The following is a 16576-nucleotide window of genomic DNA, read 5'->3' on the forward strand; positions in this document are numbered from 1 at the left end:
CGTTTTAAGGCTGGGTAAAAGGAGCTTAACTCCATAATTAAAACCATGTTGTATTATCTCCGCGGAGATTCTGTTCGAGGCCAGAGGTGGGTGACCCGTGCGTCGAGCCCAGTGCGGCTGGCTGGTGTTCTGAGACGCGGCTCGACCCGTCACTGTGGTCCCGTGTCCCGCGGGGCTCCCTGCGCACATGTCACCTGTCCGGCCGTTCGAGTATCTCTCTTTACCCCTTTCAAATTAAAGCCTCGAAAGTAAAAATAAAATAAAAGAAATAAACGGTTACCGGGAGGAGGATCCACACTTACACTGCAGCGATAAAGAGAACAACAGCCTGTCTGTTTAACAGTGTATTGTAGGTGTTAACACTGTTAACTAAATATAGAAAATGAAGTAAAATGGAAAATGATATGGATACAAGCTGGAGGAGCATCTGGAGAACCATAGTGTGAGGCTCATCAGAAGCAACTCAGCTGCTCCATGAGACGAGATTTAAGACAAGCAGGATGCAGGGCAAATTAAGAGTAAGGAGAAGCCAGTAAAAACAAGCTTTTGCAATAACGCTAGATTAAGGACTGTACAAATTATTTTCAAAAAGGAGGAGGTGGTACTGGAGGGTCTCGACCTTGAATTTTCATGTACTTGATTTTTGTTTATTATTATTATTATTTGCAAAAACAACTGCAATACTATTTCGATTCCCTGAATTGTCCGGAGTGTTGCTTGTCTCTGTGATTGTTTCGTCCGGTTCATTCTGTGATAATATGTGAGGTTATGTTAGTGTGTGTTTTTGTTTTATCATCACGTCTGCCGTGTGTACACCAGGAAACATAACTGTTGCAACGCTGCAGCTAACGGGGAAACGTCAACTGATCCCATAAACAATACCCTGGGCCTGATGACCTCACTTACTATGAAAAGTCCGCAGCTCTCGTTTCTTTCCCCTCTGGCACACTGTGACGTCACTGGTCTCATCTCGCGGAGCTACGCACACTTTCACTTTCAATTATCAGGAAGAAGCTGCGTTTTAACTTTAGAGCCAAGTGAAGGTAAGTCGACTCGGATGCGTCATAAATTCATATTTTACGTGCTGTATTTATGCTAAAAAAGTTTGTGTTAGTTTGTGACGTAACGTTGTGCGGAAGATTGAGGAAATGAGAAAGATTGAAAGCGAATTTATAAACCACCGAAGTTAGCGAAAAGTGGAGAGAGCGATACAATAGATTTTAGCATAATGTTGACATTAGACCATTTTTTATGAAGATACATAACATAAATACGTATTTGTTGTTTTAACTGTGACAACACAGTTACTATTGTCTCTGTGTTAAAGGGAGAAGACTCGACATGTCAGCCAGTGACGCAGAGGAGCCCATGGAGGTGAGCAAACTAATGGAGGACTAAAAATAGTAGTCAAGACAACTGTTAAGGGAGCTGTGCTGTTTTGTGTGGATATTTATGGTGACTGTTCAGTTAAAAAAGTATTTTTAAACGTTACACGCTGCCATTTTATTTGAATTTACAGTTGTGTACTGACAGAAGCGAGCACGAGCAGCCTCCGATGTCTGACAAGGGTGCTGAGGTAGGTGTGTGTGTGTGTGCGTGTGTGCGCGTGCGTGTGTGTGTGTGCGTGTGTATGTGTGTGTGTGTGTGTGTGTGTGCGTGTCCTGAAAAGCTTTCTACAATTCCCCATAACACCCGAGGGCTCCTGGCAAACATCATTACCTCTAAAGAGGACTCGAAGTTGGAGTTACAGATCATTATGGTCAAAGGTCAAGAAAAAGAAAAGTGTGTGTGTGCTGACGTGTACTGTTGCGGATGGTGGACGCAATGGCGGTGACATGTCCAAGACATGAACAGTTTTTTTATTCTGTAAAGTGAAAGGGAAAGTATGAAAATCCAGTTATAAATTCCCAGGACAGACTATGCTAGTCTATACCAGCCTCTTATTTGTGGCTGTATTGGTTCTGTCTGCCTCGGTCCTATTCTACTCAGTTAACATTGCATTTAGGGCTGCAACTAACAATTATTTTAATAATCGATTAATCGGTTGATTATTTTTTCGATTAATCGATGAATCGGATAAAAAATGTTTTAATCAAAAAAGCGTTCATTTCCAACCCTTTATTCAAAAACAGAAGTGACAGTGCAAAACATCTTCAGAAAGTGCACAAACAGGTTGCTCCTTGAACATCCCTGAGCTGTTAATTAAAACAACAAAATGGACTAACACTAAAAACATACACATGTATGCTTTACATCTGCCAAATGTGAGCCCTTTTTACTGTAATTGATCCCTCCAGAGGCTGCATTTACATACCCTGCTTTATCAATATGTATGAAATACTGGGACAGAGGGAAGCTGTACTGCTACATAAAGAGCGTTCTCTTCCTTAAACTCTTTCATTCTGGGTCTCTTATGACCACGACGTCACGTTGTTGGCTAAGCCCAACTACGTGATTTGCTTCATTCTACTTTGTATAAAAAAAAAAAAAACCTGCAGCCAGATCCGCCGGTGTGCAGATTTTTTTGGAGGTGCGCGTAGGGGTCTGCGTCGACGGCGTAGCTACGGCGTAGGTACGGCGTAGGTACGGCGTAGGTACGCCGTCGACCTGACGGAGAACCATAAACTAGGCTTTAACGTTACCGAGTGACAGCGTGAACTGAACCAGACCGGGGGGTGACGGCATGTTTTATCACGTTACGTTTTTTTACAAGCAAGACTGAACTGTAACGGAACATAACGTAACTTTAACGACAATACACAACCAAACACGTTAGCTAACGCGATAGCAAGCTGACTAGTAGCTTCCATTAAAAACAAGTTTGAGGAACATGAAGACGCTGATTGGCCAAGACTCGACTTATCAAAGATCTTCTATTTTTGAAACAATCACAACCTCAGCTTTTCTCGTGTCTCACTCCAATTTCAGAAACGCTGGCCGGCCAGTTGCTCTGCTCCGCTCTTTTTTTTCTTCTCCGCGACTTATTGCCCGGCGTAATAATCGCGCGACACAACGAATCGATAATGAAATTTGTTGCCAACACTTTTGATAATCGATTTTTATCGATTTTGTCGATTCGTTGTTGCAGCCCTAATTGCATTGCACCCAGGTTATCAACATTATGTAACGTAATTAAAGCAATGTTAGTTAAGTCCAAAAAACATTACCTCCATATCCATAACCCCAGTGTCATATACAGAACATGCAAAATTAAAATATGACAAAACAAGTAATCAATTGGCTTTCTATCTGTTTTGAAACTGACAGTCGTGTCAATCAGTCTTCATATTTACTATTTATACAATTCTCTAGAGAAAGTTATTTTCAAACCAGACCTTTTCGGCTGAATGGCATCAAGGATTTTGTACTATCTTGCTTAGTAATGCAGTTACATGAACTAACATGTGTTCTGGCTCTGATGTCTTTATAATAGAACAAAGAAGAAGTTCAAGTCACCATCTCAGTCGAGTGGTCAGAGGCATTTATGCAGCAGAAATATAAAGTTGAACTGGAGAAAATTCTTCAGCGTTGGGCCAACAACGACGACAAATTCCATGGAGACTGCAAAGTGTTACATTTTGATAAAGATGGAAGCGCTTTGGTTAGTTTTAAACCTGCTCCAGGTATAGTATGCCAGTTTATATCTGTATATATTACACACTGCCGGTCAAAGGTTTGGGGTCCCCTGCTACAAATGCTTGATCCACTCGAACAGAGGTATTCAGCGAGGTCCAGTTAGAGAGAATTTCCTCATGTAAAGGTCAGTAACATTACAATAATGTCAAATTTGCGCTGTATGATGTTGTGCCATATGTATTGAAGTAGCCAACAATTGTATAAACGTCTGTATGTTACCAGCAACTAACTGTCAAATTAAATAATGAAAGTTCAATTGAATAACATCTAAACAATATTTTTTATTACAGATTTCCAATTGAACTGGATCAATTATAAATAATACATACTCTAATAATAAATGCATGATCTTCTCTTATTTCAAGTAAAATAAAGGCTGGATTTAAAACAGAAAGCTTTTGAAAAATGTGACTCTCAAAATGAACTACTTAATTTTAGAAAATGAATTTAACTGAATTGTCCTCCAGCTTTAAATTCAGTTTGTTCAGGCGTCAAGCAATGTAGGGTTAGGGATTTTATATGGTTATTAAATCACTTGTTTCAGCTCATTTATCCTCTCTGTTGACATCATTGTTGGTCAGTTAGTTCATATGTTAGGATTCTGATCATATTGGCCTCTAAGGTTTATTTTTCTGTGCCTTAATTTGGGATGTGAGTCGGTACGTTTGCTCAAAAGATCTGTGCTTTGTCTCTTAGTGGCGCTTCACATCGCTGCTTTTAATATCACTGAACATGAGACATACTGCTCTTGAATAGGTTGTGGGAATAATCAACATATAACAGTCTGTCCATTCTTGCTTGGTTAAAGGCTCTGGTTAAGCGGCCCACATTTATCTTTTTGGAGCCAAGTGAAATAACTTCTCTGACTCACGTACCTTTTCCAACTATCGGGTCTCTCCCGTGTGTGACCATCTCACTTGAGTCGAGGGTGGCGCTTATCGGAATACACACAAGATTGGCCAAGTAGGATCACGTGAGATGATTTACAGCGCGTGCAATTGGTCGATGTGTTTCCTGGACCGCCGAACGAGAGCCGTAAAGGCTAGAAACGTTGCCCCGGTTAAATAGAAGCGATCCATGAAAATGTAATAATCCTGAATTATCGGTTTTCGGTCCAGGGTCCAGAGACAACGGCGTCTGGGTCCGGACCATGTTCCGCCTGTTAGTGACCCCTGCACTACAGCTTTGTTCCGCTCTCAGCCACTACAGGATGGCTTTGTATTTGTCATGCTTTTAGGTTAAAGAAAGTCCTCTTCTATGTTGTTCTATGTTATTTTGTATGACAGGGTTTGTAAGAAAAGTTGTGTTTTGTGCATGGAGAACAAAACGCTGTACAACGGTTAGACCAGACTGACAATTGATAGGGCAGAACGAGAAAAAGATCCCTCTGAGCAATAGTTGCATAAGAATAGAAGAAATCACCAGTCATTGGTAAAATGTATTGGAAGCTTAGCATTAAAAAGTGCAGATTTAAAGTTCCTGTTTCTGTGTCAAGTGCACAAACATGCCTGTAAAAAGTATTACAGGCATGTATTAACAGGTCTGTTAATATTAACAGCTATTCTTAAAACATCACAATAGAAATAGAAGGTTAGTACAGGGTTAGCAGTATTGGAATTGGATCAATGAATATTAGATCAAATCACAGTGTAAAACCATTCAATCACACCACTGAGTCGACTGCAGAGGGCCCAAAATATTTAGAGCCCAAATGCACCATTGTGTCTCAAGGATGAGCGTTGGTCATTTATGCAAATCCAAAAATAAAGGGTATTTGGGGGTATATAATTGCAACAGTATTCTGCCCTGACATGTAACACTTTGACTAAACACAAGTTCTATTCAAGTAATTCTTCTTCGTCGTCTTTTCTGGCCAAAACTATTACAAATACAAATAATACATTTAGTGTCTGAATTATACTCTTTTTGTCACTAAAATAGTCATCATTGAAGGAAAGTAAAAACATCAACATACCAGGTGGTCCCAAACTTTTGACCGGCAGTGTATATATACTGTAGTTCTTTTCTTAAAATGTTCTCTTTTTTTATAATGTTTTTTTGGGAAATGTATATTTTGTGTTTGTTTTTTCTCTTTAAGCTCAGAGTGAGCTTCAGAGTGTGCTTCAGCAACTAATTGGAAAAGAACTGGAGCGAGATGGAAAAAAAATAGTCAAAATAAAGTCTGTTTCTTCCACACCGCGAGAGGTTCATACACCAGCACCAGAGGAAGCTTCAATCAATCTTCCTCCTTCGTCTGTGTCAGTGCAACATGATGTATGTACTGGGTCGTGAATCTGTAGGAATGAATTACATTGAAAACTATGGCTTTTTTTTTATGATTAGTACATTTTATTTTTTTCAGAAGGAAGTGCAACTTCCGGTGCAGCATAGTGCAGTTCCTACAGCCGAAGAGGAGGCAGGTAGTTGTTCTGTCCCGGTGAACCATTTCTGGTACGTGAACCACATCTACAAGAAGGAAATGGAACGTATAGAGGAAGAAAATGGAGTCCAAATCATGGCAGAAGTAAATGTGACATTTGAAGGAGACCAGAAAGATGGAAGCTCACTAAAAGCTCGCTCTGAGTTCATAAGCCTTGTCCAGAAGTGCTTGGGTGACTCAAATGGCTTAATTATTCCTCTCAAGAGGGTGAATCCAGAAGAGTGGAAGGACACAGTGAATATCATCCAGAGAAAGGAAAACAAGCTTTTGCTTACTGTATCCTCTGAAGAAATGACTGTATGTGGGCCAAGACAAAGTCAAGATGTCATCAGTAAGTCCTTAACCGAAATGACAAACACCAGCACTTATGTTGAAGAGTCAACATGGCAGTCTCAAGACAAACCACCCAACATTGGCATGAGCATCAAAGACCCTCTTGTTAATGCTGGTCTAACCATGGAGGAGAGGCACTGGAAACTGATGACCACTTCCTTTGGTGAGCAAGTAGCTGAGATCAAAGCGAAGTTCAATGTGGACTTTAAAGAATCGTTCACCAATCAGGAAAAAGTCAAAGTCAAAGCTAACTACAACAAGTTGGAAGGAAACGTGTCAATGGAGAGCCACGCTGTCAGAGCTCTTCTTCAACTGTACCAGAAGATTGCCACATCACCTTTGAGCTTCACCCGCCAAAATGGTGCCATTGGGGTGATGCAGTCAGAGGGAGCCTCTGGTGGAGGTGGGTTGGGTGGACACTCCGGATACAACAATGGAGCACCCATAGGAGGCGGAGCAACAGGACACTCCGGATACAACACTGGAGCACCCACAGGAGGCGGAGCAACAGGACACTCCGGATACAACAATGGAGCACCCACAGGAGGCGGAGCAACAGGACACTGCGGATACAACAATGGAGCACCCACAGGAGGCGGAGCAACAGGACACTCCGGATACAACACTGGAGCACCCACAGGAGGCGGAGCAACAGGACACTGCGGATACAACAATGGAGCACCCACAGGAGGCGGAGCAACAGGACACTCCGGATACAACAATGGAGCACCCACAGGAGGCGGAGCAACAGGACACTCCGGATACAACAATGGAGCACCCACAGGAGGCGGAGCAACAGGACACTCCGGATACAACAATGGAGCACCCAGAGGAGGCGGAGCAACGGGACACTCCGGATACAACAATGGAGCACCCACAGGAGGCGGAGCAACAGGACACTCCGGATACAACAATGGAGCACCCACAGGAGGCGGAGCAACAGGACACTCCGGATACAACAATGGAGCACCCAGAGGAGGCGGAGCAACGGGACACTCCGGATACAACAATGGAGCACCCACAGGAGGTGGAGCAACAGGACACTCTGGATACAACACTGGAGCACCCACAGGAGGCGGAGCAACAGCAGGCGACCCAGAGGAAGACGAAAAATGTCCTATATGCCTCGAAAAGATAACCAATAAGAGACATCTTAAGTGTAAACATGTATTTTGTGGAGAATGCCTGGACCAATCAAGAAAAAACATGGGACCCATCTGTCCCGTTTGCAGAGATGTCTTTGGTCTGATGGAGGGAGACCAGCCGGGGGGGAAAATGACGTGGACAGTAAAGTTTCCATCCCTCCCTGGATTCCCAGGCTGCAGGTCTATAACCATCCTATATGATATTCCAAGTGGAACACAGACGGTAAATGCCTGCATTTAAATATTTTATAACTTTTTAAGTTCATTTCTAATATGGTTGTCGGTTATCTTTACTTCTCTTTTTCCTTCTGCAGGAAAAGCATTCAAATCCTGGGAAGTACTATAATGGTATTTCCAGAATAGCATACCTGCCAGACAACAAAGAGGGCAGAGAAGTGCTCCTATTGTTGAAGAAAGCGTTCGACCAGAGGCTCATTTTCACTGTTGGGACTTCCAGAACGACTGGGATGGAGAACCAAGTGACCTGGAACGACATTCACCACAAGACAAGCACTACAGGAGGACCATCGTGGTACAGTAGCCAAATGGCTTCTTTTCTTCATGTCAAGTCTGCTGTAATGTTGACAAAGTTATGCCTGAACACTTGTACATACTCTGCCTCCACAGTTTTGGGTATCCTGATCCTGGCTACCTGAGCAGAGTCAAAGAGGAGCTGAAGGCTAAAGGCATCGTGTGAAGACTTTCATACAAAGTAGCAGAGATATTTTCACACCAAAAAAAATTAAGATTATTATGTAGAGCAAGCAATTAATAGAATGCTCATATTGTTGTATTTTATGATGTGTCGCTTCTTTTCTTGTAATTTGTTTTTATTTTTGTTTGAACTTTCTTTGAAGGATTTCTTCATTATTTTGTTGATTGATAAAGTTTCTCAACTTCTAACAGAATAACAATGATATTTGCATCGATAAATTGAACGCTATGTCTACAGTACAGACAATCTGATTAACAATTTGTCTAATAAATGATTAACCCAACCCACATTGAGTCATAGTATTCATCACTATATCAGCAAGCATGTTGGGAAAAAAAAGCACATTGGCTGGTTTTCTGTACAATTTTTTTATTTATTTTTATTTATAACAATATCTGTTATTTAGCTTGTAAAGTACTCCAGCAAAAATTAAACATTATTCTCTTTCCAGAAGAAAGTCTGAGCCTCCATGCATCGTGTACTATAAAAGCTATGTGTCATTTTTCATTAGAAAAAAAACAAGAACTAATCAAAAACAATTCTGAAAATGCATGTATGATTTAGCAAAAATGTTCTTTAGGTAAAATGATTGTACTTCTCTCTCAATTAAAGTCAAAACATACAACAGCGTAAAATATCACTTGCTGACAGGTAAGCAAAATAAAAACTTCGTTATTGTAGTTACATTAAAGATTGGTGTTACTTTTCACATGCATTAACATATGGCTGACACATTTCTGACAGAAAGCAGCATTTTGAAACAGAGGCTGAGCGTAAGGACATGTCAGGAGCGACCAGAATGGTAGCATTAGCAGCAGCAGGGCAAAGTTCAAGAAGAGCAGAGAAATGCTAAAGACCAAATGAACATAATGCACTTAAGACTCGAGTCATTACAAAACTGTGAACGTACAGACTTTGATCCTCTAAAGGTAGAAAGATAATCTTCTCACAAAGCCAGACAGAAGATATCTGGTCTTTTACAAAAGAAATGGACTGAAGAAATAAAAGACAAAGAAAAGACCCATCTCTTTTTTCAATTTGACCATAATTGCAGCCTCCCTTTCCTTGTGAAGGGAGACTCTTATCCACAGACAACTACCATCTCTTTACATCTGTAATCTCCACCCACCACTCTGGCTGGAATGTTTAACCCATGACCAACTTCCTCACTCTCGGACTCCATAATCACACACCAAAAACACCTCTCATCCTCTCACTTCAGCAACACATGACAACTGTCATACAATGTGATAAAAACAAACATACCTGTTTTACATTTTACGGTATAAAGCCTACGGTATACACTATGCCGTAAAATATGAATTCTGTGCAAGGAAGACAACACAATCATTTCATGAACATTGTTCTCTGAGAAGAAATTATGTGGAAATACTATGGTTGCCATCTGGTATTGACATTTTCCATGTGCTATACACAAACGGTGCTATCACAAATCTGTCTCGCAGAATCTTGCTAAGACACTCCAGCAAGACAACATATGTACCGATTTAGAAAACTTTGAGTTTTGCCTTTCCCGCTCAAAGTCAACACAAACAACAAACAGTTGGCACTGGTGAAATGGAACATTGTATTTTTCTTTTCTATACAATTCATACAAAAATAAAAAATTAAAATTGCTCCAATGATAGCATCTTTTCTTCAGATTTTCTTGTTTCCATTTCATTTTGCACAGAGGTAGTGGCTATTTAGGTAAAGGGTAAGGGACAAAGTGTAAATTAAAAATCTCTCATAGAAAATGTTATTCATTTTTGACCAGAGGAATCTCAAAAGAACAAAATATAATACTGCAATCACATACAAAAGTAGTCCTTCATTTTTGTACATTTTATACAGTGTTCACACCTTTTTTTATCAATTTTCTCTCACACTTTTTATTGATTTTTTTTCATTTGTTTTTCTTTAAAAGGCAAGAAGAGGGGTGTGTTTGGAATATAGTGATCCAGGCCAATGGACAGTCTATGTCAGGGGGTCCACAAGGGGCTCCTCATCTCCGCGTGATAGCAGCTCCTTCTTCTCATCTGTGCTGGCCAAAGAGTTGCGGCTGTTGTGTGCTCCCATATACAGAGTGGCATATACCGGGTTTGTGAAGTTGGTGGGCTGCAAAAGGACATCCATTAGATATTTTACATACAGTATGAGCAGAGGCTATAACATTTGTGTGTGTATATATATATATATATATATATATACATATATATATATATGTATATATATATATATATATATATATATATATATATATATATATATATATATATATATATATATATATATATATATGCATGCAAGCCTGGTATTTTTCTCTACCTTATCTGGGTCCAGCGTGAAGTCTGCGTCGAGCAGCTCCCCGGCGTCATCGTCCGGCTCGCCCTCGTAGATCTTGTAGGCAGGGTTTCCTATCTCAACATTCATGGCCCCATTGGTCATCCTTTGGTGCTGGAAGCCCTTGGCCCTAAACAGAATAAGAACCAGTCAAACCTTTGTGTCTTTTTCAAGGTTTTAAGAGCCTAAACAGTGCAAGCAGGGAAACAGCCACATCATGAAGGGAGGGAAGAGGCATCACATGGCCTCCCACCATCCAGGCTGAGTGAACAAAGCCACAGCACCAACACAAACCCAGCATCTTTTAAAGCCTACAATAAATCCACACTAAATCCTCCTAAACATGCTATGCATGTCTGCATTGTCTATGGTACCTCTCAGTAAATGCACACTGCATTTTCCAATCTGAGTTTGAAATAATGCTGCCACACTGTCCATCTCTCACGATGAGAGATACTACCACAATACAAACCACAGCACAGCACATTAAGTACAACATGGCACAATATGATGGACAACAGCATGACGGATCTACAGCACTGGCTAGTGCACAGGCAGATCTATTCAATGCATCCTTTCAATAGATCTGCCCTTGAGCCGCTCTGAAGAGGGCAAGTATACAGGAGAGATACTGTGGGAGAGGGATGAGCTACAGCTCCCATGAACATCTGGGAGAATGGCGCGACATTCAACACAGGACCAAACACTGCACAGCAACCAAGACTTATGGGTAAGGGAAAGACAGAGAAAGAGAAAGCATCAGGATGCAGAACCGAATGAGGTTATGGAAATAATTTGTAACCCTGGCAACCGTTACCGCAAGCGCCTGGAGCCGGTTTTGTTGTGCCGGCTAGACCTGAGGAGCAGAAGAGATGCCATTACAGGGAGGAGAGGACACGTGTAGATGGAAGAAAGGGAAGAAGGGAAGAGGAAGAAAGAGGGAAGGATAGAGGGAACACCAAAGTTGAAAAGGTCTCAACTGTCTCTTGTTTTAAAAGGAGAGTGTTACTCACCCTCTCATCCTTCTTCTATACCAGACCAATGCTCCTGCAGCCAGCAGAACCAGCAGCAACAGCAGCAGCACAGGGATCACTATGGAGGCTGTTCCTACACACACAAACACACACAAACATAAGAATAGTGCATGGAGACATATTTAATGAACTTCTATTATTGATATCAGGGCGTCGACTTACGTCCACCTGAACCTGAGGCACTGTCACTGGCGGCTATGGACTCACAGCGGTGCCCTGCCCAGCCAGGTGAACATCTACAAACACACAAGAAGAGAGGGAATGGACATATGCACTCTGTGCTTGTATGCAATGGTGCACTGGAGATATTCAGACTCGGCCCCTTACCTGCACTCTGGAAGGCGGGTGATGGCGTTAATAGAGCACTGGCCATTTGCACAGTACTCATTTGTATCACATGTGTAACAGCTGGGCTGGATTCTTCCATTTGTGCAGCTGGAGAAGACAGACCAAATTGTGAGTAGCAAAGGCATTTTTGCATGTGCAAGATTGTTTGTGTGCCTATTTGTGTTGAGTGAATGACATGTCTTACCGGCAGGTGAAGTCCCCTGTAGACGTGAAACCGTTGCTGGGGATACACTCGCCGTCACGACAATAGTGACACTTGTCAATCTCACAAGTGCTGCCAGAGTACTGAGGCAGACAGCGGCACAGTTTGGAGCCATTGTCACTCTGTAGACATGTACCTTTGTTCAGGCAGTGGCCTTCACAGCTTCCTGCTCACACACACACATCATGATATATTAGAGTTACTTAATGCAAAAAAAGTATTTGAACATGTTTATGTCGGCTAGATAGTAGGAACACTCACTGTACTGGCACTGGTCGCCCAGGATAGAAAGGGGGCAGTGGCAGGTTGGCTGGTTTCCGGCACTGACTGTACAGTTGCCTCCATTTTTGCAGTAATCCTTACAGGTGTGCAGATTACAGTTTGGCCCCGTAAAGCCTATCAGACATCGACAGGTAGGTGAACCTGTGGAAGGAAAGACACATGACATGTATTGCTTCTGTTCATCCGGGGAAAGGGATCCTCCTCTGTTGCTCTCCTTCAGGTTTCTTCCCTTTTTTTCCTGTGAAAGGGTTTTTACTATCTTTATTTGGGGGAGTTTTTCCTGATCCGATGTGAGGTCCCGGGCCAGGGATGTTATGTGTACAGATTGTAAAGCCCTCCGAGGCAAATTTGTATTTGTGATGTTGGGCTATATAAAATATACTGAATTAAATTGAATATGAAAAGATAAATAAACAGGGATGATGAAAGAGAAAGAATGTGTCATATTACTGGACCAACGGAAACACGAATGTGGCCCGTAAAGCCATACTTTAGCCTATATAGCAGTATTTCAACTTTAAATTAAACTAAGTCTATTATCTAAGTCAAAGACAGTTAACACAAAATGTCAAAACCAGCATGAAATGTCCATGTCTTACCTGTAGGGGAAGGTGTGCATGTGCCTCCATTCTTGCAGTAGTCCCTGCACAGGTCAATCTCACACCTATCTCCTCCATAATTAGGCTGGCAGCGACACTTGGGCTGCTTGTGGGCATTCAGGAAACAGCTGCCACCGTTCATACACTGGACCAAGCAGGGACCGCTGGGAGGAGCTGCAGACGGCGACGTTTTTTAGTCATACAGAATGAGTTCAGCTGCCGGAAAAAGTAAGTGTGTGTAAGAGTGTGTGTTTACTCACAGATAGGAGACAGAGTGGGAGTGGGCAGCTCCACACATGTGCCGTTGTCCAGCGTGCGTCCATTGGGACAGATGCAGACTGGTCCACTGGGGCTCAGCAGACACAGCCATTCACATTTCTTCCTGTCGCAGGGATTGGTCACTGACAAAGACAGGAAGAGAACCAGTCTTAAAAAATAGGAAGAAAATAACCACCTACTATCGTCATCTCTTTTTCACTGTCTTAGTTTCAGTGAGCATTATTACTGCTGTTGAGAGATTTGTCTGATTTTTACTTACTCTCAGGTTGCTTGTAGCGGTGGTACAATGCTATATCTGTGGCGTGGTTTATTCCAGTTGTCAGGTTCTCAATGGGGCCTTTGCCAAACTTATTTACTCGGAAGACGTAGTTGTTAATGTAGGTGACGCCGTAGATGTAGTCCTCAAAGACATCGATGCCAAAGGGATGGTGGAGGTCTGTGTAGAAACAGAGGAGACATGTTAAATGCAAAAATACACATTCTTACATTGTGCACCACCTCTTGACTAATAAAGACGGATCCCTGGTGTGGATTGCAGCTTGTATAGATTACAGAATGTGCCACTCAACTGTTCTTAATGCTGTTTACTGCCACAACCACATCGCTGCCATTCAGCCTCACACTGCAGATCAAGGAGAGTTTAGTGTCGGCCCAGAATAGACGCTCGCTGAAGTAGTCCACCGCTAGACCTATACGGAGAGAGAGCAGGATTAGAAAAGGTTTGAAAGATTAAAGATTTACACTTTTTATTTAGTATAAAGCAGATGATTCACCCTCATTATATACACTCCATCATAATTAAATGTCATGGAACTATCTGTTATGCTGGTTTTGGTCATAACCGGTACCAATGGGAATAAAGAGACAATACAAATGAATCGGTCTTGTACCACACTCATTCCCTCTCTAAACCAAAGTCTAGTATCCGTATAGTATATGTATGTAAATTATTTGTATATAAATTACTGCATATTTTGTTTAATTTGATCTATATTTATTCTATTTTAAATATTTGTATATATGTTCTATTTGTGTATAGCATGAAAGGACTACAACGTACATTCCATTGAGCAACCCTGCGTTGTGACCAATGACCAAAAATTAACCTTGTAAAGAGAAATACTTATGTACGTGTGTGCATGTTTTACCAGTTGGCCACTGAATGTTTTCCTCCACCAGCGTCTCTCTCATGGTCCCATCCATAGCAGCTGTTTCAATCTTGGGATGGTTCCCCCAGTCTGCCCAGTACATTTTTCTAATGAAAGACATGTGAAAGCTCCATTTGTCAATGCTGTTATATATACAACATATACATCTTAATTTGCATTCTTGTGATTTTCTACAAGTAGCTACTGCCACTGCCATGTTAGTGCCGCCCCACTCACCCTCTCTGTGGGTCTACGACAATGGCATAAGGCTCATCGATCATGCCAGAGATGAGTGTTTTGCGGTGGCGTCCTCCACTTATCTGGGCCACCTCAATGACGTCTCTACCAGAGTCGGTCCAGTACAAGTTCCCGGCCACCCAGTCCACAGCAATGCCACGGGGCATCTTCAGATCAGGGATCTGAACACAGAGACGTTTTTGTTTACATCATATGCATGCATAAGTACAAGCACATTAATACATATACATATATATATATATATATATACACACTTACTTCAACGTTTGTGACCCTTGATTCACTTTGTCGTCGGTTGCGGTTGCTATTGGGCGAGGAGGAGGAAGAAGGCAAATCATAGGAAGAGATCCGCCCTGTGTGCCAGTTTGTCCAGTAAATGCGGTTCTCCTTGACATGCAGGTCCATGGCATCAATGCGCACGTTAGCATCGCCCTGGAAGACCTGCTCATAGCGCCAGTTTGGCATGGAAGGGTCCAGGCTGCGTATCTCACTGTCGTCAGCGATGTAGAGCACTTGTCTCGGAACTTGGGATGTACAGGAAATTATGTCAGGTCAGGAGAAGGACAAACAGATCATTGTAGAGGAGCAGAGATGTGAGAACATGTAAACTGGTCGGCAAAATGCAGTATACACTGAGTACATACATACGCTTGGAAAGAAATGTCAGGTATGGTGGAAGTACTCACCATCAGCCTTGCAGGTGTCATTGATTCTGGTAAAGTACTTGTGGCAGCTGCACTTGTGGGAACCCTTTGTGTTGTTGCAGATGTGGGAACACGCTGCAAACTGCTTACACTCGTTCTTATCTGAGAAACACCCAGAGGCCACATTACAAATACTTTTAAATGGCATGCGCTAATGGAGCAAGGTCAGAAGAAACTGTACCTTCACATCTGTTACGTCCATTGGACTGGAAGCCGGGCTTGCAGGAGCAGAACGAGTCGGTACCGTTCACCACACAATGAGCTTCGTCTCCATCTCCACACACTGTCCTGTTACTGCGGCAGTCATTCAGCACCATGTCTGCCAGCACAGCAACAGTTTGCATGAATTCACAGAGACGCTGCCTTTACACTGTCATCAAGACATCTATACTGTGACACAACACACCTTTCTTATTGCAATTGATTTCATCAGAACCAAAGTCCTCGCAGTCATTGAAGTAGTTGCAGCGCAGGACAGAGCTGATGCAACGGCCATTAGAGCACTGGAACTCGTCTTTTTGACAGACAGGTGTGGGAGGAGCCGGTGCTGTAGAAGTAGGGTCACAGAGAGGTCATTAACCTAATTAATTAATTATTATGTGCATAAATCACCCCAATCCGTGATTTAAAGTACTATCCTATTGCAATTTAAATTAAATGCATTCTCAAATTGTTTCTGTAACTTTACAGTGAACAAGTAAGTTTGAAATTATTAAATAGACAAGAGTAAACAAACTCACGGCAGTTGACTTCATCACTGTTGTCCCCGCAGTTGTTGACAGTATCACAGCGTTTTGATAAAGGCAGACACACACGGTCATTATGACAACGAAACTGCCGTGTGGGTGGGCACTGGAATTTAACTATGGAACAGAAGGAGAGAAACGTTAAGAAAGAGGGAAGAAGGTATTTAGCGGTCTTCAATAATACTGACGACTGTCAAAACGCAGTGATTCTCACCACACTCTTCTGGATTCTCATCTGTGTTATCTCCACAGTCGTCCTCGCCGTCACACTTCCAGCCCAAGGGTTTACAAAGCGTGTTGTTGCACTGGAATTCATCTAGGGGGCAGTGTCTACCCACTGAGAGAACAGCAATGAGAGAAGAGG

The 16576-nt window shown here is 42.1% G+C and overlaps 2 protein-coding genes across 3 annotated transcripts in view; one reads left to right on the forward strand and one right to left on the reverse strand.

Annotated features, from left to right (window-relative positions):
* Positions 1 to 1341: 1341 nt before the first annotated feature.
* On the forward strand, positions 1342 to 8568 carry LOC306737047 (uncharacterized protein; the record flags this gene model as incomplete). Its single annotated transcript, XM_079218752.1, has 4 exons — positions 1342 to 1374; positions 5999 to 7777; positions 7869 to 8086; positions 8182 to 8568. The coding sequence occupies 4 exons, from the start codon at positions 1342 to 1344 to the stop codon at positions 8249 to 8251; spliced, it is 2100 nt and encodes a 699-aa protein (XP_079074878.1). The 3' UTR covers positions 8252 to 8568.
* A 1660-nt stretch (positions 8569 to 10228) lies between these two features.
* The window catches only part of LOC306736427 (low-density lipoprotein receptor-related protein 1-like), a gene marked incomplete at its 5' end in the record, with an annotated part of 84918 nt that continues 78570 nt past the window's right edge, over positions 10229 to 16576 (reverse strand). Inside the window, 20 exons of one of the 2 annotated variants that reach the window (XM_079218062.1) lie at positions 10229 to 10387; positions 10598 to 10742; positions 11430 to 11468; positions 11626 to 11719; positions 11809 to 11882; positions 11974 to 12081; positions 12179 to 12362; positions 12458 to 12619; positions 13078 to 13251; positions 13338 to 13478; positions 13616 to 13792; positions 13926 to 14045; positions 14505 to 14611; positions 14742 to 14923; positions 15021 to 15286; positions 15449 to 15568; positions 15648 to 15785; positions 15873 to 16013; positions 16207 to 16329; positions 16427 to 16549. In XM_079218062.1, coding sequence (XP_079074188.1) covers positions 10247 to 10387; positions 10598 to 10742; positions 11430 to 11468; positions 11626 to 11719; positions 11809 to 11882; positions 11974 to 12081; positions 12179 to 12362; positions 12458 to 12619; positions 13078 to 13251; positions 13338 to 13478; positions 13616 to 13792; positions 13926 to 14045; positions 14505 to 14611; positions 14742 to 14923; positions 15021 to 15286; positions 15449 to 15568; positions 15648 to 15785; positions 15873 to 16013; positions 16207 to 16329; positions 16427 to 16549 — 2759 coding nt within the window. In that variant the 3' untranslated portion in view covers positions 10229 to 10246. The remainder of the gene's footprint in view (positions 10388 to 10597; positions 10743 to 11429; positions 11469 to 11625; positions 11720 to 11808; positions 11883 to 11973; positions 12082 to 12178; positions 12363 to 12457; positions 12620 to 13077; positions 13252 to 13337; positions 13479 to 13615; positions 13793 to 13925; positions 14046 to 14504; positions 14612 to 14741; positions 14924 to 15020; positions 15287 to 15448; positions 15569 to 15647; positions 15786 to 15872; positions 16014 to 16206; positions 16330 to 16426; positions 16550 to 16576) is intronic. The other variant, XM_079218061.1, reaches the window with a different exon arrangement.

This window comes from Taurulus bubalis (genome assembly GCF_910589615.1).
Source record: "Taurulus bubalis genome assembly, chromosome: 5".
Classification (NCBI taxonomy): domain Eukaryota; kingdom Metazoa; phylum Chordata; class Actinopteri; order Perciformes; family Cottidae; genus Taurulus; species Taurulus bubalis.